The sequence below is a fragment of the Neoarius graeffei genome, chromosome 14 (assembly GCF_027579695.1).
Source record: "Neoarius graeffei isolate fNeoGra1 chromosome 14, fNeoGra1.pri, whole genome shotgun sequence".
NCBI lineage: Eukaryota > Metazoa > Chordata > Actinopteri > Siluriformes > Ariidae > Neoarius > Neoarius graeffei.
In genome coordinates this window covers 14,643,757-14,669,996 of record NC_083582.1, presented here as the reverse complement: position 1 = coordinate 14,669,996, position 26,240 = coordinate 14,643,757, and the positions used below count along the sequence as shown (strand labels likewise).

The 26,240-nt window shown below is 42.3% G+C and overlaps 1 protein-coding gene across 2 annotated transcripts; it reads right to left on the bottom strand.

Moving 5' to 3' along the window:
* Positions 1-1,661: 1,661 nt before the first annotated feature.
* mki67 (marker of proliferation Ki-67) lies at positions 1,662-25,344 on the bottom strand. Of its 2 annotated transcripts, none has more exons than XM_060939335.1 (15): positions 25,191-25,344; positions 24,634-24,746; positions 21,892-21,973; positions 12,357-12,472; positions 12,181-12,253; positions 11,931-12,000; positions 11,151-11,840; positions 8,462-8,691; positions 7,791-8,376; positions 7,567-7,688; positions 7,317-7,491; positions 7,085-7,222; positions 5,621-6,973; positions 2,931-5,504; positions 1,662-2,162 (listed from the first exon to the last, which is right to left on the bottom strand). In XM_060939335.1, the coding sequence occupies exons 2-15, from the start codon at positions 24,720-24,722 to the stop codon at positions 2,074-2,076; spliced, it is 6,387 nt and encodes a 2,128-aa protein (XP_060795318.1). In that variant the 5' UTR covers positions 24,723-24,746; positions 25,191-25,344; the 3' UTR covers positions 1,662-2,073. The 2 variants fall into 2 exon arrangements, with proteins under 2 accessions (XP_060795318.1, XP_060795319.1); XM_060939336.1 differs by having other exon boundaries at positions 8,462-8,688.
* Between the last annotated feature and the right edge of the window lie 896 nt (positions 25,345-26,240).

Genomic DNA, 26,240 nt, shown 5'->3' with positions numbered 1-26,240 from the left:
ATATCCCAAACTTTGAATATCCCAGGGAGCACCATTAAATCCATGACAGCAAAATGGAAAGAATAAGGCACCACTACAAACCTGACAAGAGAAGGCCCCGCCCACCAAAACTCACAGACCAGGCAAGGAGGGCATTAATCAGAGATGCAACAAAGGACACCAACAATAACACTGAAGGAGCTGCAAAGATCCACAGCGGAGATGGGAGTATGAATGTTTGAATACTTATGCACACTCCAGATTTCTGTTTTTTCATCTTAATTGTGTGTCACAAAAAAAAAAGGGCACCTTTAAAGTTGTAGGCATGTTGTGTAAATCAAACGGTGCTAACCCCACAAAAATCCATTTTAATTCCAGCTTGTAATGCAACAAAACAAGACAAACACCAAGGGGAATGGTGTTTTTCCTTTTGCAAGGCACTGTAACTATCAATGTGTATGGGAAATGAGAGCAGGAACCCTTAAAATGTATTATTGTGGCACTAAAGGTACTGTGAAAAATTTTGGTGCACCCAAATAAAAATAAGTAAAAATTAGGCACACCAGTGCAACCAATGCAAAAAAGTTAGGCTGGAGCCCTGTAGAAGTGTATTGATTCCTGGAAAGGATGATTATGGCTCATTAAGCTTTTCCATGAGAACATGTCTGGGAAGGTTTTGACTGGAGGAGACATTAGTGAAGCTGTTCCTGTCAACCATAGTGTCAAACAGGGATGCGTTCTTGCCCCGACACTGTTTATACTCTACCTTACAGCAGTCCTAGAGACTATGGGCACTAACCTAGATAAAGGAGCAACCATGGTCTTGTCATGACGTCAAGAGAACCACCAAGTTGAAAGTATACAACACCGCAGTCTTACCATCTCTGCTTCACGCCACAGAATGCATGGCACTCTACCATACAGTTTCACTTCAAGAAACTAACCATGCTACAACTCCAACACTTGCATCAAATCCTCAAAGTAAGATGGCCGGACAAGTTCCCCAATGTAGAAGTCTTCAGGCGAGCCAAAACAGTAAAGCATGGAAGCCCTTACCACAGCCTCCCAACTTCTTTGGGCTCTTCACATCTGGCGCATGTCTGACATGTGACTACCCAAAGCCATTTTCTACAGAGAACTGAGCCTCGGAAAGAGGAGACAAGGAGGACAGAAACTGAGGTACAAAGATGTTTTGAAGAGGAACATGAAGAATGCCAGAGTTATCGATCAGATGTGGGAAAGGGACGTCTTGGATAGAGTAACACGGTGAAGCATAGTTAAAAGCTCCGGTGTCTGCAATTGAGGACAAGCGTCAAAGGGTGTATACAAGAGCTCACGAAACCAGACATTCCACAGCAGCTCAACCAGGCCATTCATGCTGCTGCTGCAGAAGACTCTGTCGCTCTTGATGGACAGCTGATGACAACATTGGTCGTGAAATGATGTGTGGTTTATGATTTATTACAGTCTTTATCATCTACCCATGAAGGACCACCTCACTCAGTGCTGGAAAATAACCAGAAATCTTTTGAAAACTATTAAGTCAGCTCCCATTAAGTGATGGCAACCATTAGAGATGACGTTTCTTTTCAGCAAACATTGTGTTAAGCCTTTTTTTAAACACTGAGGACATAGTGTTCATTTTTGGTGCTTACTGAAATCCTCCACCACACTAAAACTGATAATTTTACAAACCTCATACTGTTTATTATCATAATTTTTTTTCTTCAAGCTACAAATACAAAAAACACCGCTTAAAACACATTAAAAAAAGCATATGGTGAACAAGTATATGAAGGGAAATGAGACAGAGGGCCCTGCAAGACAACACATGGGGTAGTGGGGGAAAGCAATCCTATTAACACAAATGCCCCAAATAATATTTCCAGCTTTAAAAAAAATAAAAATCTGAAATGATTTCTAAAAATAATTATGCTTTTTTTTTTTTTAAAAGAATAATAAAAAAAAAACTAAACTGGGAATGAGGGGGGAAAAAAATTCAATTGGTACAAGAGCCACCACATTAACTGGTCTTGATATATAACCCCCCCCCCAATTCTTGCAGATTATTTACATCATCTCAAGATCAGTGCTTTATTTTCTTCTTGTCCGTCTCACAGGAGCTGTAAGGACATCCATCTCCGCTTTCTTCTGCCCTCTGGTTCCTCGGCAAGTAGTTGTCTCTGCAAGAAAGACACAAAACAGCCATTTTATTTAGCAAATCTCATCTCATTATCTCTAGCTACTTTATCGTGTTCTACAGGGTCGCAGGCAAGCTGGAGCCTATCCCAGCTGACTATGGGCGAAAGGCGGGGTACACCCTGGACAAGTCGCCAGGTCATCACAGGGCTGACACATAGACACAGACAACCATTCACACTCACATTCACACCTACGGTCAATTTAGAGTCACCAGTTAACCTAACCTGCATGTCTTTGGACTGTGGGGGAAACCGGAGCACCCGGAGGAAACCCACGCGGACACGGGGAGAACATACAAACTCCGCACAGAAAGGCCCTCGCCGGCCACGGGGCTCGAACCCGGACCTTCTTGCTGTGAGGCGACAGCGCTAACCACTACACCACCGTGCCGCCTATTTAGCAAATCAATATATAAAATACAAGCAGGTTGTTTGTCCTGTTTTTAAACTCACAACCCTGACTTTAAACACCATTGAATCTTTAAGCATTTGTCTTTATTCTGTAAACATTTTAAATATTAATGGTTAAAGTCTTGATTCCAGGAGCATTTAAAGATGAGATTCTGTGAGCATTTAAAGTCTACCTGTTCAGGTTTAAAAACCTCACAGAATCCTGTCTTTGAAGCTTCATCTTTAACCATTCATGTTTAAAAGCTCATGGAAGCTTTGAGTATCTGGGTTTGCAAGGCTAGCTCTCAGACAATGAGCAAAATTTGAATGGGTTCCTAAACTAACGTGGAGAAAACTTACCCAAAACAGGATCTTCAGCCCGAGGTGGAACACCTTCCTGAGTTGCTTTTCTCCGACCTCTTACAGGTTTTGCTTCCTTTTTAGGAGGTTCTTCTGCTTCCACTTCAGAGGTTTCTTCTGCCTTCTTCATTGCTGTCCTCCTCCCTTTGCCTGGTACAGCTGCATCTGTTAGAGCTGCTGCTCCAGCTCCTTTGTCCCTTTTCCTCTTCGGTAAAGACTCTTGTGTTTCCTCAGCTACAACCCCTACAGCCTTCCTTTTCTGCCCCCCTTTTGGACAAGCTGCTACCTTATGTTGGGAAACTACTGAAGCACCTGCTCTTCCTCTCCTGACTGGTTGGACATTTTCTTCAGCAGCTGGCGTCTCCTTTTCTGGTTCTTCTTGCTTCTTTGCCCCCCTCCCTTTACATCCTTTGACTGATGGACATACCAACTGCTTGGTCTCTGCAATTAAGGGATCATCTGTAGCTGCTGATTCATCTTTCTTCTTGGAATTCTTCAGTTGAGGTGCTTCCTTAGCTGCTTCTTTTTCAGCTTCATTGACTGAGGTGTCCTTGGCTGAGACCTTAGTTTTCTTAGCGATTCTCCCTCTTCCTCTCTTAGCTACTACCACCCCCTCAGAGTCTGTTTGTTTAAGTGGCGTTTCATTGGTTACAGACTCTGGTACCTTTGTTTCAGTGCTGGTCTCTTCAACTGGTTCCACCACTGCTGTAATATCTTCTGCAACTTTCTCTGGCTCTGATTTTGCAGCAGCTTTTCTACCACGGCTGGGCTTGTTAGCTGCAGGAGGAACTTCAACAGTAGCTACACGACGCCCTCTCTTAACTGGTGCTTCTGTTTCATTCTTGATAGCAGCTGTACGCTTTCCTCTGGCTGATCTGGCTCCAGGGGCCCCTGACTGCTGAATGGTTCCTGAGTCAATACTGGGTTTACCTTTTGCTTCTTCCTGAGAGTCATCTAAAACCTGATCTTTGGGCTGTTTTGTCCTCCTGTTTCCTCTGACATTTTTCACCACTGGTTCCTCAGTCACAGCAGCTGTTGCAATGGTTTCTGTAGCAGGACCATTAGCAGTATCTTCTACCTGTGACTTTAACTGCTTGTTTCTAGCACCTCGGCTAGACCTGACTGCTGGAGCTTCTGGTTGAGGCTCAGATTCAGCCACATGAGGCTCAACATTAGATTCAACCACTACTTGGTTGTTCAAAGCCACTGGATTCACTTTCCTCCCTTGTTTAGACTTCACCACAGGTATTTGAGTGAGCTCTTCAGACAGCACCACAGAATCTAAAGTGGATTTAAATGTTTCTTTAAAGTGTGCGGTTACTGGAGTTTCCTTCTTTGCTGCTCTGCCTCTCCTTGGTTTGGAGTTGGCTTTAATGGGCTCTTCAGTTTCTCTTACTGACTGAACTTCAGCACTCTTTGGTAATTTGGGCTCAACTGCAACATCAAGCTTCACTACATCAGAGCTCTTAACATCTGATTCCACAACAGTTTGGATGGGTGCAGGAAATTCAACTTGTGAGGTCTTCAGCATTTCCTTCTTTGTTGGCCTGCCTCTCCTAGTTTTTGCGGTAGATTTAAGAAAATCTTCATTTTCTGCTGCAGATTCAGAACTCTCTAGAACAGCAGCTTTCACTGTCACTACAGCATCTGAGCTCTTAATATCTGAAGTTTCCTCAACTTCTGGAGCTATTCTGGGCTCCTTCCTTGTTGTCCTGCCTCTCCTTGCTCTAGTGTTGGACTTAACCTGAGCCTCAGTCTCTGCTGATGGCTGATGTTCAGCAATCTCTGATACCACCCCAACCTCATCAACTGAAGCTTGAGGTTCTTGTGGATTCTCTGATTCATGTTTTTCTTTCCTTCCTTTCTTGGCTCTAGCAGGAGCTGGTGACTTCATAGAGGCTTCTACCTCTGCAGAAGCCTTCAAGTCAGTAACAGGACCTACCTGCAAAACTTCAATATTTTGTTGAGCTTTCCTTCCTCTCCTGGGTTTAAGTGCCACCTGCTCATCCTCTGCAGAGGTACAAAATTTTTGAGCCTCCACTTGCTCCTTGGGGATTCTTCCTCTGGTAGATTTTCTAGCAGGACTTTGTGCAGGAACATCCTCAATGAGTTCAATGGCTGACTTGCCTCTTCTTCCTCGCACAGAAGGAACAGACTTTGCAGAATCAGTACTAGGTTCATCCTCAGTTCCTGTCACTGTAGCAGACAGAGAATCCAAACCCATCTGACATTCTTGACTTTTCTGGGATTTCTGTACTGTTCTTACTTGAGCACCATGCCTAGCCTTTTCAGCAGGTGAGGATCTGTTTGACTGCTTAGGAGAAGCTACAGATGTAGTGGCCTTTACTGCCATGCTAATCATTTCAGAAGTGCAAACCGCTTCAAGAGGTGCTTTTTGGGCTGCATCTTCATTCACTTTAGTCATCACTTCACATGTCCTGACCCCTTCCACCTCCTGGCAAGAAGTTTTTGCTTCTACAGTCTCAATATGTAGACCAACAGCTGCTTCTGTATCCTTTTTCACATCCTCAACCAGGCAGATGTTTTCCTTCTCTTCAGATTCCTCATTGGCTTCTTAATAAATAAATAAATAAATAAATAACCAATCAACTTCCAGCATATATACTTCCACAAATTTACAACAAGACCCAAATAATCGTGTATGCAAAGACAACCAAGCATTAACTCACCTTCTACAGGCAAAACACCAGAACCAACTGAGTCGAGCTCTGCAGCAATGGTGAAACCCACCACTGCTTCACCTCTTTTTTGCTTGGGGGTCTTCATCAGATTATCAATTACAAAGTCATTTTCAACTGGTTCTCCTTTCTCCTTGGGGATCTGACGCAAGCTCTTCACACCAACCAGGTTTTCAATTGGCTGGCTCTTCTGCTTGGGAGTTTTCATCATCTCCTGCACACCCGTCAGGTCTTCCTCCACTGGCCGTTTCTTCGGCTTGGGAGTTTTCATCATCTCCCGAACACCCGTCAGGTCTTCCTTCACTGGCCGCTTCTTCTGCTTGGGAGTTTTCATCATCTCCCGAACACCCGTCAGGTCTTCCTCCACTGGCCGCTTCTTCTGCTTGGGGGTTTTCATCATCTCCCGAACACCCGTCAGGTCTTCCTCCACTGGTTGCTTCTTCTGCTTGGGGGTTTTCATCATCTCCCGAACACCCGTCAGGTCTTCCTCCACTGGCTGCTTCTTCTGTTTGGGGGTTTTCATCATCTCCCGAACACCCGTCAGGTCTTCCTTCACTGGCTGCTTCTTCTGCTTGGGGGTTTTCATCATCTCCCGAACACCCGTCAGGTCTTCCTTCACTGGCTGCTTCTTCTGCTTGGGGGTTTTTATCATCTCCCGAACACCCGTCAGGTCTTCCTTCACAGGCTGCTTCTCCTGCTTGGGAGTTTTCATCATCTCTTGTACGCCTGTCAGGTCTTCCTCAGCCAGCTGTTTCTTCTGTTTGGGAGTCTTCATCAGTTGTTTTACTCCAGTCAGGTTCTCCTCTTGCTCGGTCTTATCCTTGGGGGTCTTGACAAGTCTTTTCAAGCCTACAGCACACACTACAGGACTGTTTCTAACTTTTGGAGTCTTCATCAACCTTTTTAATCCAGCCATGTCCTCTTCTAAAGGAGTTCCATTTTGCTTAGGAGTATTAAGGAGTTCTTTAACACCTTCCAAACACTCCTCCTGGGGTGGTTTTGGCTCTTTGGGCGTCTTGAGTAACTTTCCCCTTAGGTCTTCTACAGGCTCAGCTTTCTGCTTGGGTGTTCTCAGGAGTCTTTTGACTCCTGTAGGGCGTTCTGACGGGGCTGGTTTGTGTTGTGGTGTTTGGCCTGGCACAGCCTTCTTGCTCTCGATTTGATCTTCACTGAGCATATCTAATAATGTGGATACTTCAGATGGAGAAAGGGCAGACGAGGCATCAATTTCTTCAATAAAACTTCTTTCCTGGTTGTCCTGGAGGAGTCTGGTTAAAGCTTCACTGTTGTAGCACCCCTGTTTGGCAGTGGACACAACACCCATGGGAGACACCACCATTTCCCCTGTGCACAGATGAGCAACAAGTTTATTCTTGATTTGCAATAGAAATAAAATTACTACAAAGATTAATTTAAAAATAAGTAAATAAATACAAAAATAAATAAAATGCTTACCAGATTCCTCAGGAGTATTCATTATTGACATTTCAGTCATTTCACCAACACCAAGCGGTGTTGCTGGACACTCGTTACTTTTTGTAAAGGCACTTTTCCTTCTGCTGTTAGCTGGAGTTTTGAAGATATCTGATACCCCTGCAAACAAGCCAAGATTTTAGAGATTTGGAACCGATCATAGATGGAAAATGTATATTAGCTGAGCACTCAATTAAAAACAAAATCAGTGCACCGGTAAGATCTTCATCCATTTTCATATCCCTTTCAAGCAGGGCGCTGTTGCATACTACTTTAGGGGCGGCACCAAGAAGCTGAGTAGATCTTAAGTAGGCCTTGCCTACAACTATACTGGCTGGAGAAGCCGCATGTCCAGTACTTGTGCTATCTTTCAGTCTGCGCGCAGGTGTCTGCAGAGAAAGTACATATATCCTCATACAACAATTAAAGAACCCAAAACCTCAAAAACAAAGCAGCAAACTGACCTTGGGTTTAGTTATTTTAGTCCGCTTGATTACCATTTTCCTGGTTGCGGCTTTCTTAGCCCCACCTTCCGTTTGAGGTTTAGCTTGTCCATACTTCACAATGTCAGCCCAAGAACTGACAACTTAAAAACAGAAACAAAAGAAATTTTAAAATAAATAAATAAATAAATCATGGTTAGCAAGAAAAACACCAAACACTTCCTGCAACACACACATCACGTTACCTTTTAAATTAGCACACGAAGCTCCACTACGTCGTGATCGCACAACATCAAGTGCACTCCTCAGCATGCTCTTCGGGGTCTTCCGAGCCGACACCTTCATGCTGCTCCTTCTTGGCATGGACCTAGGGGTCACATGTTCTCGAGGCTCTTCTAGTACAGATACAGATTTTTCCTTTGCTCCTTTCTCCTGATTGACGACAGGCGATGGGGTGCTGATTTGAGAAACTGAAAATCGGCCATGCATTGTAGGTGTCTTGAGAAGGGACCCTTCACTTGGAGATGGAGAATTTGCTGAAGTGTTCGAGAACTTCCTTGAGGATTTGGAGGTTGATGGGTTTGAAGAAGGTGGAGGCGTCTTGGAATTTTTAGGAGATGGGGTTTTAGCTTTTGGGCTTGGAGATTTCTTGGCATGGGAAGGAGTCTTTGGAGTCTTGGCAGGGGAAGGAGACTTTGGAGTTTTTGCAGGCGAAGGTGTCTTCGGTGTCTTGGCAGATGATGGACTCTGAGTCTTGGCAGGAGAAACCACTCGTTTAGATGAAGCATTCTTAGCAGGGCTCTCGGTCATATCCTCTTCAAGCTGGTAACCCTACAGACAAGAGAAGTACATGCACTTTAGAAACCAAATGAGAAAGCTTAACCAAAACAACACTAGTGCCCTTTTCAAGCCTTACCATCAGGCCAATGGTGGAGGCTCGTCTGAGCAGAGAGTGTGGTTTCTGCGGGAACCCCAGACTGCGTCTCCCAGGGGTTGCCCCTCGGCGTAGGGGGGAATTAGGTGGCAAACGTTTGTCAAACAGTTCGGGGCTCAGTTGTCCACCAAAGGACACACGTTTTCTCTTGGGTGCTGGGATGGGTAGGTCATCACATTTGTGCTTCTTACTGAAGGCCTGGCCATTACCTACTGAACACCAAACTGATTTAGTCATAAGTGTGCAAAGGGTTGTGTGATAATTTCCCCCTGTCTGCCAGCTAGGATTTTCTTGATAGCAACATTGGTACCTCCGTTATTCAACATGTGCAAGTTAGGGCTGTGCGATATGGGAAAAAATGAATATCCCGATACATTTTCTCCATTTCACGATATATATCTCGATATATTTAAATCTCCTCTAAAGGACCCCATGAAATCTAACTTTTACTCTTTTTACTGTTTTCACTACAATCCCTGCAGATTAAATAACATTCTTGGTTAACTTTACAGGTGGTTTTCAACAACACATTTTAAATTTTCATGTTAGTGATTAATCACAATTGAGTTGAAATAAGACTATTTTTATTCAACAAAGATGTGGCACAAACTGCAAAAACAATCTTGAAAATTGCAACAAAGGGGCAATACAATACAGAGCTGCTCAGAGCTCAAACCAATAAAGTGCAAGCTCAACACTGAGAAAGACATTTAGCCTAAATAAAAAAAGTGCTCATTCATTAAATTATTTTAAAAAATAGATCTCCAAGCTATTAACCTGACTACTGAGAACCACTGGAACATTCACAACAGAGAGAGAGATTGAGGGAGAGAAGAGAGAGATCTGCAAAACAATTTTTCTCTTTGCAAACTTTTGAACTGAATGTTTTCTGGCTCTGCCTCTCAGATGTGTATAATTCCGGTATTGCCTTCTCTGTAAAATGTCTGCGACCAGGCAACTCATATTTGGGATCGAGTGCGTTTAGTCATTTTTGGAAGCCTGGTTTTTCCACTATACTAACTGGGATCATGTCTTCGGCAATGAACTCCATCTCTGACTCGTTTTCTCATATGGGGGAGCTTTGGAGAACGAGGCCGCTATGGTCGTTTGTTTAGCTTGTGGGAGGGGTTTAGCTCGTGGGCAAGTACTTCGGAGTTTCAGAGACTCTTCATACTGTACTGGGTGAGTTTCAGGTGATGGAACACATTTGTAGTGCTGCTGCCTTTCGTGCTGACAGGTTTTTTTTTTTTGCACACTTTACAAACTGGCATTTGCTGTTCCACGTCCTCCTCGCGATATCCAAAAAATGCCAGTTGACTGACCCCTTACTAGTTCTTTTAGGAAGTAATTTGTCGCTGAAATTGCCAGAGCTTACACGGTAGCCTATGCAACACCAGCGATTGCACGAACTGAGTTAGCACTGTAAACCGGAACCAGGAAATCTTCCCGCCGGCAGTGTTGCCAGATACTGCTAACGTTTTCCAGCTCAAAATATGTTCAAAACCTGCCAAAATGCACTTAAAACCGCCCAATCTGGCAACACAACCGAAACTAGAAAATCTTCCCGGAAGTTCCTTTCAGCACCGAGATGTCGCCCGGGATTGGTTGGCGAGTGCGTGACGTTATTGTTTTCTTTACCCTTAGGCAGCCTCTCACGTTACTGCCTGAGGGACAGGGAGAAAACCACCGGAAAAGGTTTTAAACAAAACACGAAACAAACGCAAGTCGGAAGATGACCATAAAATACTCGATAGTTACGATATAATAATTTTATGTATCGCACACAGAATTTTCGCGATATATCAAGTATATTCGATATATCGCACAGCCCTAGTGCAAGTTGACAAAATGGCTAAGTAAGAAAAACGGCGTGCAATAAAAATGCAGTCCGTTTATATTTTTAACCAACGAAAGAAGCCACAGTCCCACCTTCTTTGATTCTATTGGCTAAGAAGGGCAAAGCTCACAGCAATAAAGTTGGTGCGAAGCAAAACTAAACACTACCCAAAAAACAAACATCTTTTACATCCCTTCAATTATTCCCCCCCCAGGTAAATTATATTTGCATTTTCCCTGCCCACTAGATAAGTGCATTTTTCAGGTGCATCGCTGGATCAATACATCAAAATAAATTCAATAGCTAAACAGTAAACATTAACACCCCTCAATGCTCACTGATTTCCTGTTTCAAAAGGAAATTCATCAACAAATACGAAAAATTGATGACTTAACAGACCTAACTAGTAGCGCATAAAATGAGTGCCTAGTGATGGCAAAGTAAGGTTTACTCTACAAATCAACAGATGTCCCAATGGAAATCAGATCTCAGAAGTATTATATTCATGATCTGGATGCATGAAAGCAGTCAGCACCATCCACTTTAAGTAAAGTTTGTTGAGTTAGCAACAACAAAAAGAAATAAAAACAAAGCAGATACAAATTTAATCAGTGGGTCAGTATGTTCAAATGCAGATTAATGTACATGTTAACCTGACATGTTTGCAATTCACTCAAATTAGACTAATGATAAAGCAAACTATAATGTTTAAAAAAAATTTTTTTTAAATCACTAGAAATACTGCCTTTATGCATACTTTGGTATATTCAAGTAAAAAGAAACAAATAAGTGGGGGAGGAGACGACGACAACACAAACAAAACAAAACCCTGACCTTTGTCATCAGAAGTGGGTGTGGTTATAATCTCCTGCAACACCTCCTGGATTTGTAACCGTTTTCCTGCGCTTGCTCTCGGAGACGTCCTGGTGGTCTGTTTCGCTCTGGTCTCTTCAGCCTCTGCTAGCTCTGAGGGATTCTGAGAAGGGGTTTGTGTCTCCGGGGTTTGAGAAGCGCTCCTCCTCCTGGCTTTCAGAGACTTGGTACTCGGACTCTCGAAGGTGATTTGCTGGACCACTTGGTCAGCAGTGAACTTCTGTGGCGTTGTCTGAGGAGTTTTCTTCTGAGATACGGCCATGTCTACACCTTCTGAGCGCCTCTTCTGTTCTCCTTGAACGACAGGTGTGGCAGTTTTCACCTGAGCAGATAGGTTTTCTGCTTGAGCATCCTCTATGGGCTTAGCGGTTGAGGATCTTCTCTTCTTGTGGGCCAATTTTGGCGTCACCGGCTTGTGGTTCTCACTTGAAACCTTCTTAGTTTCCTGTTTGCCCACTGAAGGTCTTGAGAGAGGGGTATTGGAGAGACTGGCAGATTTCCACACAGGTTTGGTGGCCAAATCTTGCTTGACCATGTTGTAAAGATCGGAGAAGGGAGAGAAGGTGCTGTCCATAGTGGCTTTGTTCTGCTGATCTCCAACACTCTGGTCCAGACAGGCAGGCAGGTTGGATCCATCTTTCAAACAGGTATCTGTAAAAAGAAACCATTAAATCAAGACAAAGATCTAACAAAAAGCCATCAGAGATGCAGGATTTTCTCACAAAGATCACGAGAGCTCACCTGTAGCGTGTTCAGACTTCTTTTTCTCTGTGGTTCCAGGTGTGCTCTTCACCTGCTGGTCTTGCAAGACCTGGTGAACCAACAAAGTCTTTGAGGGATTTTACACTGAAATTTTAAGGAGCGTCAAGTTGAATAGTTCATCGGTCGATCTTCACACTAAACAAATATTTAAATAAAAATAGACACAGTACGCCCTGAAAAAATGATTGTAAAATTCTAAAAATAATCACCAGGAAAAAAAAAACCTCACCTTGACAGTTTCTCCTTTCCCAGGTGTGGATAAATGCTTTTTCTTCGGAGTCAGCGCAGGCGGATACTCGAATCTGCACAACATGAGGTCAACTTAATAATAATTATTTAAAAAAAAAAACAAAACCCTGACCACATAACACCCCAAACATGGATTTCAACAGAATGATGATGTACCTAAAGGAACGATCGATAATTGTGATTAGATCTCCATGCTTCAAACGCTCGGACTGCTGTAAAATCTCACCGTTGATGCGAGTCGGATTCACCGAACTCAGGTTGGTCAAAATAAGCTGAGAGAGAGAGAGAGAGAGAGAGAATGGTTACAACTCTCATGGATTCATACTAGCTACATTTACACCGACTTCATTTTGTGTTCATGCAGTGAGAAATTATTTGCGTAAACCTGCCAAAACATTCCTCAAAGAAAATCCCACTGACGTGAACTTGGGCCGAATCCCATTTCACCCCTTGGACCAACCCCTTGGCCCTTCCCCTCCATTTTGCGCGTTCACGTGAAGGGGTAGGGGTATCCCAATCCCAGTTAACGCGGAGGGGTAGGGCTTCTGTACCCCTCCAAACGGAGATTTTCCTGGAGCTGACTCCGAACGAAGGGGTTTGAGTGATTTCCCACAATGCCATGCGGATTTCAGCGAGATTTCATGCGGATTTCAGAAAGATGGCGGTTCCCGCGGCGAAAGATTGTCATAAATGTATTTTCTCCATTATTTACGTGTTTTAAGTTGTTATCCAGAGGAAACACGCCGCTTGAGTCGCTTTCGAGCTGAGAATGAGCAGCGATTTCTGAAATCCAAGCTGCTGCTAAAAAGCTTTGGGAGTGAGTTCTGTTATTCTCGCTTTTATTGTTTACATGAGTGTTCTGACACCTCATTCTGTCGGATGTGGTGCACGAAGCGCCAAAGATATCCCATTCAACAAATCACACCCTGCCAGCAGAGATTTCTGGTTCTGGCTCTGACTGTAGCGGCTGGTCGCAGCCAATGACGCATTTGGTCGCGTTTTGCTAACGTAAACGCTGACGGAGGTACGCGATGACGTATGCGATCGTTGAAGGGCTATCCCAATACGTAGGGGTTGAATTTCAAGCCCTATCCCTTGTAGCTCAGTTTCAAGGGGAAGGGCCAAGGGGAAGGGGGAGGGGTAGAAATTAGAATTGGGATTGGGCCTTGGACTCTAAAAGTGATCTGATGAGCAGATCTGATGTGGATAAATTCGTACTGTGGTCATTTGCTTGTACAGCTACATTGGTTGTTATGGCAACTACACTAATGTACATTTTGCAAGTCTCATTACGAGTTAGTTTTCTCGTTTTGTTATTCGGATCACTTCATGCAGACAAGTCGAACCACTAGAGTTGTCTGGGAAGTGACTGCACTTATGTCACACTTTTCTCTGTAAACTGCTTCCTTTCTCAGCAATTTATCTTTATGACTTATGGATGCACCAGGGAGAAGAGCATGGAACATTTCAGGAGCGCTCAAAACACCTCCAGAACCGTCAATCGGCTCATCTGTTCTTTTTTTATTTGGAGATAAAAATAAAAAAAAAGACGACTCTTCTGGCACATTTTTCAGTTATGACTAGTTGAAGCATGCAGCTGAGCACCTGCGCAAAATGCATAAAGGTTAGCAGTTTTGTATCCGCAGCTGCCATGCATACAAGCAAGTTTATCCTTTAATGAATTACTCTTTATAAAATCTAGATTATCATAATTTATGATATAAATTTAAACCATAGTATTAACTGAGGACTTTGCAAGTTTCCTAAACTGAACCTTTTACTTAAACCTGAACTGTTCAGTGGGTGGCATGAATAGTTCAATAAGGAGGCTTTTGAAAAAGCAGTTACCAGGCGTAGTTTACCTCAAGAAAATTGAATCAAACGCAACTGGACTTTGTTTCAAGTCTTTGAAGACGTTTCACCTCTCATCCAAGAGGCTTCTTCAATTCACTTTATCAGCTTGTCTGACTAGACTGGCATGAGTACCCAGATATTTAACCTCTGGAGTGTCATTCTCAAGGCCACTGATATCATTGTTTCTTTAGTGCTCCAAGGTGTGATAAAGTCGTTGGCGTCAACTTCATTAGTGCTCCATTCTGTTGCAGTGACTGTCATTTGGGGTCATTCAAGTTGCTGGAGTCACATGAGGCCATTTGTGAATGACCGTTGTTCTTGGAAGCTAAGGTTTGAAATCTCCTGGGTAGGGTGAAAGGACAGCATTGTAAATGGGAGACAGACGAGATTTGCGACACCACCTTCTGTTGAGGGATGTTTTTTTTTTTCCAATTTCACAAAGATAGCTTATTTTACTCCTCTTTCAAACCATCTGTCTTCCCTGTCCAAAATGTGTACATTGCTATCCTCAAAAGGAGTGTGCCTTCTCACTAAAGAAACAATGACATCAGTGGCCTTGAGAATGACTCCACCGAGGTTAAATACCCGGGTACTCGCACCAGCCGGTCAGACTAGCCCAGTCTAGTCAGACAAGCTGATGAAGTCTCTTGGATGAGAGGTGCAGGGCTAAAAATTAACTTCAGTGCTTGGTCGCCACTCGGGCCAGTATCCCTGAATTCTTAGTGGCCCAGGCCAAAATAAAGTGGCCCTTAAATTTCCTCTAACCCAACACAAAAAAATTTTAAACCATTTTTACTTGAACACCACCCCACTGTGTTTAACGTATGCCCCAGAAATGGATTAATCAGCATTAACTCAATATAATTGTTGTTTAGATACTGTACATTATTCAAACATTACACTACAGTCCAGTCATTCAGCTGACATTTTTATTCAAAGCGACTAACAATAAGCACATGTGGCCGAGGTAGCCGAGAGAATCCAAGAGTGACCAGTGCTGAAGTATTAGTGTAAACAAACAGCCTACAAATACCATCTGATATCTGGAACGATCAGACGAGTTAAGAAGTTGAAGACGCTTGGACAAATACATAGACAAGGAATTATTCAAGTGTGGTATATTTATTGTTTCCAAAGTTTGACAGCATTTGCATGAAAATGGTTAGCCGATGCTTCTCTGATCTAGCTTTTGCTTCTTGAGCCTATACAAGAGACATCACGGTACAGTAGGCTGATAGAGTTCTATTAGACTAGGTCTAGGTGCTTATGGTTAACATGGTTATAGTTGTGGTATTTGGTTATGGCTTTTGTCCAAAGCGACTTACAATATAAAAACACTACATTATTAGTAAACCAATACAAATCGCTCTACTCTGACATAGCCTACCTTCCAGATGATAGCAGCTGCATGACTGCAGGATTCCCCCCCCCCTTTTGTTCTGGGTAGGCTCAACCTCAGCTTTTAAGCAAACAAACTCACCCTCTCTTTTACACGCAATGTTGCCAATTTTATTACGGTGTAGATAATTGTATGCTTTCGTAGTTCCTTAGCTCCTCGCCATCAACGCCTTCGTTAAGAATAAAATAATTGACAGTCAACTTGGCTGACATCGGGCCACAACTTCATGTCATCTATCCATTCTGTGAGAGTAGACGGATGAGGCACTTTGATTCTATTATCACCAGAGCATGTCAGAAAACGGGACCTGATGTCTTTTAGTCATCTTTGATCTTACCTACCATACCTAGCAGTTAGCATTAGCTACAAAGGTCAACACAGTGGAGGGGAAGAAAGATCCTGGCTTCCACTATGACGCAGCAATGAATCATGGGAAAGGTCAGAGTTCAGGAAAGTTGTGTGCTGTGTCTGAAATCGCTCACTCCTCCCTATCTAGGCAATTCTATTGAAAGGACTATATAGTGAGCTCATTGGTTAAATGAAAAACCTCTTCTGGACACTACTCCGTTGCGCTGTTATTTACGTCATTACTGTCGCACAATTAAAACGTGCCAGATCAGTTGACTGGTAGGTTTTCATAATAATAAATACATATTATACTGAGTGTATTTCCCACATTAATAAATACAGGGCTCAACATTAAGGACTGCCCGATTGCCCAGGGTAAGTGAAACATGCATTTGGGCAAGTGGGATATGTCCCCGACATGCCCGACCAGGCAAGTTGGAATGGGCATATATTCCAAACTAGCACCACAAAAATTAGATTTTGATCTTTTGTTTCAGTTCCTAAAAGCGTCCCTCACTACGTATCCACCATTATGTCTTGGCTGTTTTCTTAGTCTCAGTTTCATTTACCGCTTTGCAAGTTATTTTATATATCCCCACTGTTGTAGTATGGTACACATACTGTTTATAGACCCCTTATGCATAACATCATGCATCACGTGATGATTACAGCTGGGGTCAGACAGACACCATCTTTCATGCAAGCAAAGTTTAATCTGTTTTCAATATGGTTAATTTTTGCACTGTTTTTGCTTGGTCAAACAGAGAAATAGATAAAATGCATCACCGTCTCCCCGCTATCAAGAAAAATGTTAACAAACAGAAGCAAATGCTTCAAGAACAAGGACATGAGTGGTTAAAGAATACGATGAGAGGAGCTAAGCCTGGAAACTCTAGAAAAATTCACGATTGTATTTAAAATGTATTTTACAAAAACAAAGTCGGAAGGGAATATGAAAGAGTTTGCTTAAGAATCTCGGTTTTTTTTTTCCCCTGCTCGCATTCGAGTTAGCACCTTCATAAAAGAGTATGATTTTCTTACAGGTGAAGTAGCTTCCTTATTCGACACAAAACCCAGATTGGTTTCAAACAACTCGGGCACAAAAAAAAAAAAGTGACATGCATGATAAATCCTGAAAGAACAGAACAGATTAAGAGCAGAGAGAGCTGGAGCTTTGTTTCTGTTATCAGAGGAACACAGTCCTGTGCAAAATATTTATATAATCTTTTTGTTGTTATATCATCCACATCTAGGTTAATTTAAAAAAAAAAATAAAAACCTGCGCTGCATCATGACAGACCAGCTGCACTGATTCAGTTACAGGTTGCCAGGTCTGTATAAAAACACCCACAACCTACACACTAAACAATATTAAACTCAAACATTATCCTGTCTGTCATGATGCAGTGCAGGTTTATTTTTAAACCTAGAGGTGGATAGCAAAAAAAAAAGAAAAACTAGATAGAACTCGACACCTCTGCCCGGTAGACTACACACCTTATTAAGTTGTGATTTGGGGATGGACATTTGACCTCACAGTAATCTTGACCTGGTGAAATTACTTGCATCAGCCTTGGAGATATTGTGTTCACGAGGTTTGCGGACAGACATTTGACCTCACAGTGACCTTGACCTTAGACCAGGGATGTGATTTGGGGCTGGTGAAATTATCTGAAAATTTTAGCCGGGGGTCTGGGGGCCGCAGGCCCCCAGCTGGTCCAGGGCAGCACCCTGGTGGGGGGACAAGGGGGGGAAGCCCCCCGAAGCTCCTGGGTTTTGGGGTTTTCTGACTTAAAAATTGTACTAAAATGGCAAGCAAACACACAAGAAAAAAACTTGTCATGATTAACAAATTCAAGCCAATTTAATGGTCAACATGCAACTCTGACACACACACACACACTCTTGCTCACTCTCTCTCTCACTCGCGCGCGCACACTCTCTCGCGCTCTCTCTCTCTCTCACAATCTCACTCGCGCACTCTCTCACACACACACCCCAAAGAACCAGCGCGGCAGGGCCCGCTAGCCCCGCGCCTTGGGACGTAATTCGCCCTGAGGCGAGCCGCGGCGCTCCGCTTAGGTTTCGTTTCTATCCCGGGCTCCAACCCGACTTTGGACGCTCGTAGCTCGGGCAGGGGAGGTCCCAGTATCCCCAAACTTGACAGCCAGAGACCTCTGCCCTCTCCCCAAAGAACGAAATCGCTGAACAAATGTCTCACAATCTCATGTCCAACGTCTGTAGCAACCTCTTTCTCCAACCATTCCCAGCGGGACTTGTTTTTCACTATTCTGTCGATTTCTTTAACTCGATTTACATCTTTACGCTCGATCACGGAGGCCGCCATCTTTCAACTCTGTTTGAAGCGAGCTTACGTACAGCTATCTAACAAGCACGTTCATTGGTTGTTACAGAGCGATGGGCCAATCACGTACCTCGTTTCATCTCAATGACGTAATAGCGTAAATGATGTAATTACGTCAACGAGATGAAACGAGGTACATGATTGGCCCATCGCTCTGTAACAACCAATGAATGCGCTCGCTTCAAACAGGGTTGAAAGATGGCATCCTCCGTGATCGAGGCGTAAAGATGCAAATCCGAGGCTGCCATCTTTCAAACAAAGTCGGAACGAATAGGATACGAATGTGGATTTGAGGGAAAAATCGGAAACATTTTTTTTTTCAAGTTTTGAGGTGAAAAAAGCGGAATTCCACGAATTCGCGGAAAAATCACATCCCTGTTAGACCTTTTGATCTCAAAATCTAATCAGTTTATGTTTGTACCAAAGTGCACAAATGGCGAAAGTTTGGTGAAATTCCTTTCATTAGCCTTTGAGATATCACGTTCACAAGGTTTCGGGATGGACGGACAACCTGAAAACGTAATGCCTCCTGCACCTTATGGTGGTGGAAGCATAAAAAACATTAAAAAAAAAAAAAAAAAGGTAGAACTCGACGCCAACAGCATCAATGGGGATGCCTCTGCCCGGTAGACTACATGCCTTATTAAGTTGTGATTTGGGGATGGACATTTGACCTCACAGTAATCTTGACCTGGTGAAATTACTTGTATTAGCCTTGGAGATATTGTGTCCACAAGGTTTTCGGACAGACATTTGACCTCACAGTGACCTTGACCTTAGACCTTTTGATCTCAAAATCTAATCAGTTTGTGTTTGTCCCAAAGCGCACAAATGGCGAAAGTTTGGTGAAATTCCTTTCATTAGCCTTTGAGATATCGCGTTCACAAGTTTTCGGGCCAGATGCACGCACGGATGGACGGACAGACGGACAACCCGAAAACATAACGCCTCCTGCACCTTACGGTGACGGAGGCATAAAAAGTACTTTGTTCCTACTGCATCTTTCAGGCCTTGTAAATCAAGGCTAAATACTTTGTTCTTTGCTGCTGCCTTTTATTAAATCAAATTTGAGGCTTTTGGTTAATTACTCACTCTGCACTGTAACTTATTCTGGCACTTTGTCTCCAAATTCTATTTTAGCTTATTTTCTATACTCATACTGTTTTTAATTGTACTTCAATGTCCGTTTGTGTTTCTTTCTCCATCCATTGCCCCCAAACACACAATATTATTGCCATTTTCACACCAAAACTTCTCATGCCCAGTTTCATAAGGAAAAATTAACTGCTGCAATACTCAATCTAAAATACTTGAGTCCTTCTGAAACAGCTTTCAGAGCTTTTTTCCAGTGCACCCGCAATGCATGATGATATACAGTGGTGCTTGAAAGTTTGTGAACCCTTTAGAATTTATATTTCTGCATAAATATGACCTAAAACAATCAGATTTTCACACAAGTCCTAAAAGTAGATAAAGAGAACCCAGTTAAACAAATGAGAAAATATACACAGTCATTTATTTATGGAGGAAAATGATCCAATACTACATATGAGCATGGCAAAAGTATGTGAACCTTTGCTTTCAGTATCTGGTGTGACCCCCTTGTGCAGCAATAACTGCAACTAAACATTTGCGGTAACTGCTGATCTTTCCTGAACACCGGCTTGGAGGAATTTTAGCCCATTCCTCCGTACTGAGCAGCTTCAACTCTGGGATGTTGGTAAGTTTCCTCAAATGAACTGCTCGCTTTAGGTCCTCCCACAACATTTCAATTGGATTAAGGTCAGGACTTTGACTTGGCCATTCCAAAACATTCTTCTTTAACCATTCTTTGGTAGAACGACTTGTGTGCTTAGGGTTGTTGTCTTGCTGCATGACCCACCTTCTCTTCAGATTCAGTTCGTGGACAGATGTCCTGACATTTTCCTTTAGAATTTGCTGGTATAATTCAGAATTCATTGTTTCATCAATGCTGGCAAGCCATCCTGGCCCAGATGCAGCAAAACAGGCCCAAACCATGATACTACCACCACCATGTTTCACAGATAGGATAAGGTTCTTACACTGGAATGCAGTGTTTTTCCTTTCTCCAAACATAACGCTTCTCATTTAAACCAAAAAATTCTATTTTGGTCTCATCCGTCTACAAAACATTTTTCCAATAGCCTTCTGGCTTGTCCACATGATCTTTAGCAAACTGCAGACAAGCAGCAAAGTTCTTTTTGGAGAGCAGTGGCTTTCTCCTTGCAACCCTGCCATGCACACCATTGTTGTTCAGTGTTCTCATGAACATTAGCTAATGTGAAAAAGTCCTTCAGTTGCTTAGAAGTTACCCTGGAGTCCTTTGTGACCTTGCCGACTATTACACACCTTGCTCTTGGAGTGATCTTTGTTGGTTGACCACTCCTGGGGAGGGTAACAATGGTCTTGAATTTCCTCCATTTGTACACAATCTGTCTGACTGTGGATTGGTGGAGTCCAAACTCTTTAGAGATGGTTTTATAACCTTTTCCAGCCTGATGAGCATCAACAACGCTTTTTCTGAGGTCCTCAGAAATCTCCTTTGTTCGTGCCATGATACACTTCCACAAACATGTGTTGTGAAGCTCAGACTTTGATAGATCCCTGTTCTTTAAATAAAACAGGGTGCCCACTCACACCTGATTGTCATCCCATTGATTGAAAACACCTGACTCTAATTTCACCTTCAAATTAACTGCTAATCCTAGAGGTTCACATACTTTTGCCACTCATAGATATGTAACATTGGCTCATTTTCCTCAATAAATAAATGACCAAGTATAATATTTTTGTCTCATTTGTTTAACTGGGTTCACTTTATCTACTTTTAGGACTTGTGTGAAAATCTGATGTTTTAGGTCATATTTATGCAGAAATATAGAAAATTCTAAAGCGTTTACAAACTTTCAAACACCATTGTATATTGATTGGTTGTACACTACTTTTCATGATGCATTGTGGGATACTATCAGTCCACCATATAGGGTGTAATAATTCTCACTATACATTCGGACAGCACTACAAAATGGCGAACTCATGATATAATCCACTATATAGTGAGTGATTTCAGACACAGCACTGGATATTGTGGAGCGATCTGAAAACTCACAAACTGCTTTGAATCTTGCACTTTAGAACTAAACTTTTACTTCTTCTTTAGGGTTTATGGCGGTTGGCAACCAACTTAAAGGAGCATTACCGCCACCAACTGGGCTGGAGTGTGGAACAGGTAGATATTGGATTTATTTAAAAAAAAAAAAAAAAAAAACTTATATCCTCTGGGCTAGCCCAGTTTCTCTAAACTTTTACTAGAATTCACGAACTTAAGAGTTGAGGAAAAGAAAGCAAAGGTACTCCAAGGAAGGAACATATTTAATTTTTATTATAATTTTTTCGTACTTCTCAAATCAACTTTTAGTCCCCCTGGTCAGTTTTTCATCGCCACTGGCGACCATGCAACCGCCAAGTTTCAACCCTGGAGCTGAAATTTCTCCAAAGACTTAAAACCAAGTCCAGTTGTGTTTGATTCAATTTTCTTGAGGTTACTATGACCTGGATGAATGAGAATATTCACAGACAGGAGTAGTTTAATTGTCGAATGCATGAACAATGCATTACAAACATACAAATGAGACTTTTACAAGATCAGCAGCACAATCAGGGATGTGGAAATGGTGAGAGCGTCAGAATCGGCTCTTCATTACCTCTTTATTCTCATTGAGCTCAATTCTGCAGTGTTCTTTGGACACCTGTGGCAGCTGGATCCGGATATCACAGTCAAGCTTCCTTTAAAATAAGAAAAACAGATTGGTTTGAGATCATAATTGGAGTTTGTTTACAGAGCAAAGGAGCAAAATATAGCAGAGCTTCTTTCACAAAAAATAAATCTTACACAAGAAACATGGTGGTAAGAAAAACCCTGATAGTTGGACAAAAACATTCATACCCTACATTTAACTCCTGATGTATAAGAAGACTCAATGATATGAACCTGATTCCAAAACAAATCCATAAACTAAAACAAAGGATGCATCGTTCAACAAGGACAAAAGTAACAGAAAAGGACGAAGAGCTCATGTGGGTCTAGCCGCTTGTTAAGACGTGATGTCATGACCATATTTCCAGATCAAAGCCGTCTTTTCAACAACTATGCGATTGTATATTTGAGTGTATATTTGTATATTTGAGATTATAAGACTGATTATCAGGCATTAGACATCAATGGTGAGTGGAGCGAGCCTGCTTTCTAGACTCCTAACAGCAGCTGTGGTGTGAGCTAGAGAACTGTATCGAGTTCAAGAAAGTCACTTGTGTCAATGACAAATTGTGTCGTTTGTCGCTAGGTTCTCTTTTTAATTTAAGTCACTAAACCTAGTTAAAAAGTCAACACGTTGGCAACGCTTAAGCAGCATTTGGACCCAGAAATGGTGATTAAAGTCAAGTTAACAAGCAGATGGTAGCTCATTCGCTGCAGTGGCTGAGCTGCGTTATTGTAGAATTCAGCACATGCCAAGATCAGGAGATCACTATTCAAATCACCAAACTTGTCTCATTCAGCTTTACCCTTTACAAAGACGGTTAAACGTAATCCAGTTTTGTTGTGAATGTCGGCTTGGTATTATTTTTTTTTTAACAGATGGTCAGCATTCGCACATGACTATGATGAAAATACAGAACGTGAAACTTTTGTAAACCTGGTGGAATGTGTTTGTTTTGGCCATAAAAAGCTTTTCATATTCAAACTTTACTAAAAGATAAACAAATGACTACCATGTACTAAAATGATTTTGTCGTAAGCTTAATTTTTTGACTAGATTTGAACATTGTATTCGCCAGTAGATAACCTCTGTAATAACATCTGAAGAAAATATTACAAAAAACAATTCAGAAATCAGTGCTGCACTGGAAAACCCCACAAAGACGCAAAAAAAATTTATTTTATTATATATGGCAGCACGGCATGGTGGTGTAGTGGTTAACGCTGTCGCCTCACAGCAAGAAGGTCCTGGGTTCGAGCCCCGGGGCCGGCGAGGGCCTTTCTGTGTGGAGTTTGCATGTTCTCCCCGTGTCCGCGTGGGTTTCCTCCGGGTGCTCCGGTTTCCCCCACAGTCCAAAGACATGCAGGTTAGGTTAACTGGTGACTCTAAATTGACCGTAGGTGTGAATGTGAGTGTGAATGGTTGTCTGTGTCTATGTGTCAGCCCTGTGATGACCTGGCGACTTGTCCAGGGTGTACCCCGCCTTTCGCCCATAGTCAGCTGGGATAGGCTCCAGCTTGCCTGCGACCCTGTAGAAGGATAAAGCGGCTAGAGATAATGAGATGAGATGAGATGAATTCAGAAATCAGTGCTGCACTGGAAAACCCCACAAAGACGCAAAAAAAATTTATTTTATTATATATGGCAGCACGGCATGGTGGTGTAGTGGTTAACGCTGTCGCCTCACAGCAAGAAGGTCCGGGTTCGAGCCCCGTGGCCGGCGAGGGCCTTTCTGTGCGGAGTTTGCATGTTCTCCCCGTGTCCGCGTGGGTTTCCCCCACAGTCCAAAGACATGCAGGTTAGGTTAACTGGTGACTCTAAATTGACCGTAGGTGTGAATGGTTGTGTGTCTACGTGTCAGCCCTGTGATGACCTGGTGACTTGTCCAGGGTGTACCCTGCCTTTCGCCCGTAGTCAGCTGGGATAGGCTCCAGCTTGCCTGCGACCCTGTAGAACAGGATAAAGCGGCTTGAGATAATGAGATGAGATTTTATATATTATAGATAGATAGATAGATAGATAGATAGATAGATAGATAGATAGATGAGGGCGCTTCCTGGAGCCCGTGGTGTCTATGCCCACGCTGATTTGCTAGGAGCAGCGTGACGTCACTGACAGAAAAACCCGCCTCAGTTTTAAACAGTAGTGATAAGATTCGCAGCTCTTTACAATGAGTCAAGTCATTCGGCACATCTCATCAAACGACTTATTAGGCCTTTTTTTCGTTTTAAACCAAAACAAACGCTATTCTGACACCCAAGTCTTTCATGAAATCTCTAAACACTAATTTTTAGCAAACGCATCATAACGCTGCTTGCGATAAACACGCAAACGAATCCTCTATCGGTTCAGAGTCAAAAACACGACTCGCACTGAACAACTCCGACGTTAAAAAATTTCAATATAAACGTTGATTCAATTACATAAAAACAATTACTGTACTGTATTTCCTATAGCTACAGCATAAGAGAGAAAACACAGGTCGTGTTCAGTATGAGAACTGACCCTTAACGTTCGCATAAAAGAGCCAAATCAAGGAGTCGACTCGTTCGCGAACGACACATGGCTATCAAACAGCCACACGAGACAAGTTACAGTTATAGACAACACACGAACAAGTACACAATCATTTTTAACGTTACAGTTATGATAAACATTAAATTCAAAACAAAACTGTACTTTACTGACCTCCCGAACAGACAGGATGCTGTGAGCGGAAATTCGTTTCCATCCGCACCGTTTCTCTTTATCACCACGATTTTACCGAACAGAGGCATCGTCCTTACATCAGCTGTACTTACCTGAGAGGAGGAAAAAACACTTAATTACACTAAAATGTCATTTTATCCTCATTGTCTGACTTAAACATTAAACTCCTAATCCACGAACATGTGCTGCTACAAAGTAACCCAAACTGCTTAAAGTCCCTTAAAACAGATCTAGACCATGTCAAAATAAAACACCTTTATCGAGATTTACAAGTTTCTAGTAAGATATTAATGCACCAATAATTCTATTACGCTTTCTTTCAAGCACCAGTTTTCCGACAAAACCCGCCTCTACGCGCTGGATTGGCTAGTTCTTCATATGGACACGGAAACTGTCCAATGAGCGACCGTTCACGAGATTAACCAACCAATTCCAGCGCAAAGTAAGAAATCTGTCGGAAAACGCTTAGGAACCCAAATCCCTAAGAGTGAAAATAGCGAATACCCTGAGGATTGAATACAAATGCGTCACCTTACCTGAGTTAAAAACAAATCTTCAAGATAAAATATATTCCATCGACAATTTAAAAACGCAAATTAGCAGACAATGAAACAACATTAACCTCGTCCGACCAGAACGGATCGCTTTACACTGACTAGTGCTCGCCGCGTGTCGGGGAATCGTGCACGCTCCCGTATCACTCCGCCAAACAACAAACAACTTGGCTACACAGACTTTTTTAATCATGCTTAATACACAACTTTTAAGTACATATGTTTTAACAATATACATATTTAACGTTTGATTCAAATCGTGTGCGATTTATGGACTAGTGCGAGGAACTATTTTGTTTATTTCAAACAGGCGGAGGAACACTGCGGCCAATAACAACTACAGGTTTGAATCGAGTTCGAAATTCCGCGCGAAGGCCGCTGATTGGTCGGCGCACAAAAAGCTGCAGCCAATAGGAAGAACTCTCGTGTTTAAACTGCGATTGAGTGACAGTGTAGACGACCAGTTATAAAGCAGATAATGTTTCACTGTTTATAATCTGACTTTGATTAAATAAACTAACAATACTGTATGAATAAAGAATATAGCACATGAATAAAGAGAGAAAACAGTGGAATATAACGGTTGAAATGTTTATTATTTTTAAGTTATCCTTGTGCACATTTTTTCCTTCTATTTGCTTTTTTGTAGTAGTAATAATAATAATAATAATAATAAGTCCTACATTATATTTCTAGAGCAACAACTAGCTTCCACTGGAATATTTCAAATTTCATTTCACACAATTACTTAAATAAAGTATGTTTGAGATAAAGAAAGCTTGTGTAATCATTGACATGGTGAAATTTTCTGGGAGGAGAATTTTGATTGATGTCTCTGGTGTCAGAGGTAAAACTGTCACTTTCAGTTTCTGGATATCTTCAGGACAGAGATGTTAATGCTTTGTGGTTTGTCTAATATCAAGAGGGGGGAAAATGAGAATCTTGAAAGGGAATGACAGCTGCTATAACAGACGTGAGAACGGGAACTAACTTGTTTCGTGGATGGTCCACATACTAAAAGTAACAATTAAT

Excerpts from the sequence above, each read along its gene's own strand:
- mki67 (XM_060939335.1), bottom strand. The coding sequence starts at position 24,722 with ATGCCTCTGTTCGGTAAAATCGTGGTGATAAAGAGAAACGGTGCGGAT. Across the intron at positions 8,377-8,461 it reads CCTCCACCATTGGCCTGATG|GGTTACCAGCTTGAAGAGGA; the intron begins GTAAGGCTTGAA and ends TCTTGTCTGTAG. Across the intron at positions 2,163-2,930 it reads GGCTGAAGATCCTGTTTTGG|AGACAACTACTTGCCGAGGA; the intron begins GTAAGTTTTCTC and ends TCTTTCTTGCAG.